This window comes from Chrysochloris asiatica, unplaced genomic scaffold (genome assembly GCF_000296735.1).
Source record: "Chrysochloris asiatica unplaced genomic scaffold, ChrAsi1.0 scaffold00044, whole genome shotgun sequence".
Classification (NCBI taxonomy): Eukaryota; Metazoa; Chordata; class Mammalia; order Afrosoricida; family Chrysochloridae; genus Chrysochloris; species Chrysochloris asiatica.
This window is the reverse complement of record NW_006408562.1, coordinates 19,749,311-19,754,128: the sequence shown is the minus strand read 5'-3', so window position 1 is coordinate 19,754,128 and position 4,818 is coordinate 19,749,311. Positions and strand designations below refer to the sequence as shown.

The following is a 4,818-nucleotide window of genomic DNA, read 5'->3' as shown; positions in this document are numbered from 1 at the left end:
AGGAGAGAAGGCGCGCACGCACGCCTGGAAGGGCAGCATCAGGACCCCCAACCCCCCACCCCCAGCAGCCGCGTGGACCCTCGGCTGCCGCCAGGACCGCAAGAAATGCATCTTCGTTCCTTCCCGGCCGCGACGGCGGAGCCGGGACACGGCTCTCGGAAGATCGGGGCTGCCCTCGCCCAGGACGTACGGCCACTTTCCCGGGCATGAGACGCCCGTGAACTCGGGTTGGGGCCAGCTCCCGGGCGCAGCCGCTGCGCTCTTCTCCACTGCTCCTCTCGGCCGGGGAGGCGGTGTGGATTCGGCTTCGGCGTTCCTGTTGCCTCCAGCCCTGTTTGCATGTGCGGGGCCGCGGTGCAGAGCCTCCGCCCCCCACCCGCTTGGTTTTCGGCGCCCACCGCTGCGCGGCGGTGGCGGCGGCGGCAGCATGGCGAGTCCTCCGGAGACCGACGGCTTCTCGGACGTGCGCAAGGTGGGCTACTTGCGCAAACCCAAGAGCATGCACAAGCGCTTCTTCGTGTTGCGGGCAGCCAGCGAGGCAGGGGGCCCGGCGCGTCTCGAGTACTACGAGAACGAGAAGAAGTGGAGGCACAAGTCGAGCGCCCCCAAACGCTCGATCCCCCTCGAGAGCTGCTTCAACATCAACAAGCGGGCGGATTCCAAGAACAAGCACCTGGTGGCTCTCTATACCCGGGACGAGCATTTCGCCATTGCGGCCGACAGCGAGGCCGAACAGGACAGCTGGTACCAGGCCCTGCTGCAGCTGCACAACCGTGCCAAGGGCCACCACGAAGGGGCTGTGGCACCCGGGCTGGGAGGTGGCGGGGGCAGCTGCAGCGGCAGTGCCTGCCTGGGCGAGGCTGGGGAGGACTTGAGTTACGGGGACGTGCCCCCAGGCCCTGCCTTCAAGGAGGTCTGGCAGGTGATCCTAAAGCCTAAAGGTCTGGGTCAGACAAAGAACCTGATTGGCATCTACCGCCTCTGTCTGACCAGCAAGACCCTCAGCTTCGTGAAGCTCAACTCGGAGGCGGCCGCCGTGGTGCTACAGCTGATGAACATCAGGCGCTGCGGCCACTCAGAGAACTTCTTCTTCATCGAGGTGGGCCGCTCCGCTGTGACGGGACCCGGGGAGTTCTGGATGCAGGTGGATGACTCTGTGGTGGCCCAGAACATGCATGAGACCATCCTGGAGGCCATGCGGGCCATGAGCGACGAGTTCCGCCCTCGCAGCAAGAGCCAGTCCTCCTCTAACTGTTCCAACCCCATCAGCGTCCCCCTGCGAAGGCATCACATCAATAACCCCCCACCCAGCCAGGTGGGACTGACCCGCCGCTCACGCACCGAGAGCATCACAGCCACCTCCCCGGCCAGCATGGTAGGTGGGAAGCCCGGCTCCTTCCGAGTTCGCGCCTCCAGTGACGGCGAAGGCACCATGTCCCGGCCAGCTTCGGTGGATGGCAGCCCCGTTAGTCCTAGCACCAACAGGACCCACGCCCACCGGCATCGGGGAAGCTCTCGGCTGCACCCTCCGCTCAACCACAGTCGCTCCATCCCCATGCCTACTTCTCGCTGCTCACCTTCCGCCACCAGCCCGGTCAGCTTATCTTCCAGCAGCACCAGTGGCCACGGCTCCACCTCGGACTGCCTCTTCCCGCGGCGGTCTAGTGCCTCTGTGTCCGGATCCCCCAGTGATGGTGGATTCATCTCTTCCGATGAGTATGGCTCCAGTCCTTGCGATTTCCGTAGTTCCTTCCGCAGTGTCACCCCGGATTCCCTGGGCCACACCCCACCTGCTCGCGGTGAGGAGGAGCTGAGCAACTACATTTGCATGGGTGGCAAGGGGGCCTCCACCCTGACTGCCCCCAACGGTCACTACATCTTGACCCGGGGCGGCAATGGCCACCGCTGCATCCCAGCAGCAAGTTTGGGAACGAGCCCCGCCCTGCCGTCAGAGGAAACAGCTGGTGCTGCAGATTTGGAGAATCGCTTCCGAAAGAGGACTCACTCTGCGGGCACATCCCCCACCATTTCCCACCAGAAGACCCCGTCCCAGTCCTCAGTGGTGTCCATAGAGGAGTATACCGAGATGATGCCCGTCTACCCAACAGGAGGGGGCAGCGGAGGCCGACTGCCCAGCTACCGGCACTCCGCCTTCGTGCCCACGCACTCCTACCCCGAGGAGGGGCTGGAGATGCATCCCTTGGAGCAGCGTGGGGGTCACCACCGCCCAGACGCGTCCACCCTCCACACCGATGATGGCTACATGCCCATGTCCCCAGGGGTGGCCCCAGTGCCCAGCAACCAAAAGGTCAGTGGTGACTACATGCCCATGAGCCCCAAGAGTGTGTCTGCCCCACAGCAGATCATCAACCCCACCAGACGCCATTCCCAGCGAGTGGACCCCAACGGCTACATGATGATGTCCCCAAGTGGCAGCTGCTCGCCTGACAATGGTGGTGGGCCCAGCGGAGGCGGCAACAGCCACAGTACTGCCCCTTCTGGAAACAGCTATGGGAAGCTGTGGACAAATGGGGTAGGGGGCCACCATTCTCCTCACCCCAAACAGGCTGTAGAAAGCAGTGGTGGCAAGCTCCTGCCTTGCACAGGTGACTACATGAACATGTCACCTGCGGGAGACTCTAACACCAGTAGCCCTTCGGACTGCTCCTATGGTCCCGAGGACCCCCAGCACAAGCCGCTCCTCTCCTATTACTCATTGCCAAGGTCCTTTAAGCACACCCAGCGCCCAGGGGAGCCAGAGGAAAGTGCCCGCCATCAGCACCTCCGGCTCTCCTCCAGCTCTGGACGCCTTCTCTATGCTGCAGCCCTGGATGATTCTTCGTCCTCCACCAGCAGTGATAGCCTGGGAGGGGGGTACTGTGGGCCTCGGCCAGAGCCTGGACACCCACATCTCCACCATCAGGTCCTGCAACCCCATCTGCCTCGAAAGGTGGACATGGCCGCCCAGACCAACAGCCGCCTGGCTCGGCCCACGAGGCTGTCTCTAGGGGATCCCAAAGCCAGCACCTTACCTCGGGCCCGTGAACAGCCTCAGCAGCCATTGCTGCTTCAGCCTCAGGAGCCCAAGAGCCCAGGGGAATATGTGAATATTGAGTTTGGGATTGAGCAGCCAGGCTACTTCTCTGGCCCTATGGCTTCACACCACACCTCACCGTCCATCAGGTGTCCATCACAGCTCCAACCAGCACCCAGAGAGGAAGAGACTGGTACTGAAGAGTACATGAACATGGACCTGGGCCCTGGACGGAGGGCAGCCTGGCAGGAGAGTGTGGGGACAGAGATGGACAGAGCAGGCCCGGCTCCACCTGGGACTGGGAATGTGTGCAGGCCCACGCGGGCTGTACCTAGCAGCCGAGGAGACTACATGACCATGCAGGTGGGCTATTCCCGGCAGAGTTATGTGGACACCTCGCCAGTGGCCCCGGTCAGCTATGCTGATATGCGGACAGGCGTTGTTGCAGAAGATGTGAGTCTTCCTGTGGCCACAGCGGCTGCTCCCTCATCCTCAGCAGCCTCGGCCTCCCCCACTGCACCTCAAGGAGCAGCTGAGCTGACTACTTGCCCTTCCCTGCTGGGGGGTCCACAGGGACCTGGGGGCATGAGCGCCTTCACCCGGGTTAACCTCAGTCCCAACTGCAACCAGAGTGCCAAAGTGATCCGTGCTGACCCGCAAGGCTGCCGGAGAAGGCACAGCTCTGAGACCTTCTCCTCAACACCCAGCGCCACCCGGGCAGGCAACATGATGCCCTTCGGAGGGGGCGCTACAGCAGGGGGGGCCGGCAGCAGTGCCAGCAGCAGTGAGGATGTGAAACGCCACAGTTCTGCTTCCTTTGAGAATGTGTGGCTGCGGCCGGGGGAGCTCGGGGGGACCCCTAAGGAGCTGGCCCAGGTGTGTGGGGCTGCTGGGGGCTTTGAGAATGGTCTTAACTACATAGACCTGGATTTGGTCAAGGACTTTAAACAGCGCCCTCAGGAGCGTCCCCCTCCCCCGGAGCCCCCTGCCCCGCCTCCCCCTCACCAGCCCCTTGGCAGCAACCAGAGCAGCTTGACCCGCCGTTCCAGCGAGGATTTAAGTGCTTATGCCAGCATCAGTTTCCAGAAGCAGCCAGAGGACCTCCAGTAGCTCAACTGGACATCACAGCAGGTGCGTTTCCTGGTGAGAAAGCCCTGGAGACAAAATTGCTTTTGACCTTGTACTCCAATCCCCCTCCTCTCCTGCCCCTTCCCTCTCCTTCCAGTACTTCCTTAGGGTGTGTTCTCTCAGGAGACCAGGGAGGGGGTCAGGGCACACAAGATTTGCCCCCTCCCTCATCCCCCATGACACCTGGCAGGATGTCAGAGAAGGTGTAGAGAAAGGCATGAGAAGGCTTTTTCATCAGCAAGCCCCCAGAGAGGTCCTTCCTGTCTCATTTGGCCACAAGGCCACTTCTGAGATTTTTCAAGTTCAAGGGGAAGAGCCTTGGCTCTGTTTTAGGCCAGTTCTGGGAAGGGATCATCACATAAAGTCCTGGTGAATACAGCGGGGCTAGATGCTTTCTTTAAAATCCTTCCCCAGCCCTCTGGTTCAGTTGACGGTGATCTTATCAAGTTGCTGTGTGTACTTTTGTTCTGTTATTTCATAACACCAAGGCAACATAAACAACAGCCACGGGAAACCTCCGTTTATATTCATGCTGCCCTAAAAAAGACTGGGTTCAGAGCTGGTTTAGGCTTTTCTATTTAGAAAGCAGTGCCTATCTAGCTATGAATCTTGAAGGTAATTAGAGGGTGACATTTTCTCTTTGTTCCTGAACCCAT

At 61.1% G+C, this 4,818-nt stretch overlaps 1 protein-coding gene across 1 annotated transcript; it reads left to right on the top strand.

Annotated features, from left to right (window-relative positions):
* Positions 1-427: 427 nt before the first annotated feature.
* IRS1 (insulin receptor substrate 1) lies at positions 428-4,144 on the top strand. The gene has a single exon (XM_006861901.1). The coding sequence runs from the start codon at positions 428-430 to the stop codon at positions 4,142-4,144; it is 3,717 nt and encodes a 1,238-aa protein (XP_006861963.1).
* Positions 4,145-4,818: the final 674 nt, after the last annotated feature.

Excerpts from the sequence above, each read along its gene's own strand:
- IRS1 (XM_006861901.1), top strand. The coding sequence starts at position 428 with ATGGCGAGTCCTCCGGAGACCGACGGCTTCTCGGACGTGCGCAAGGTG.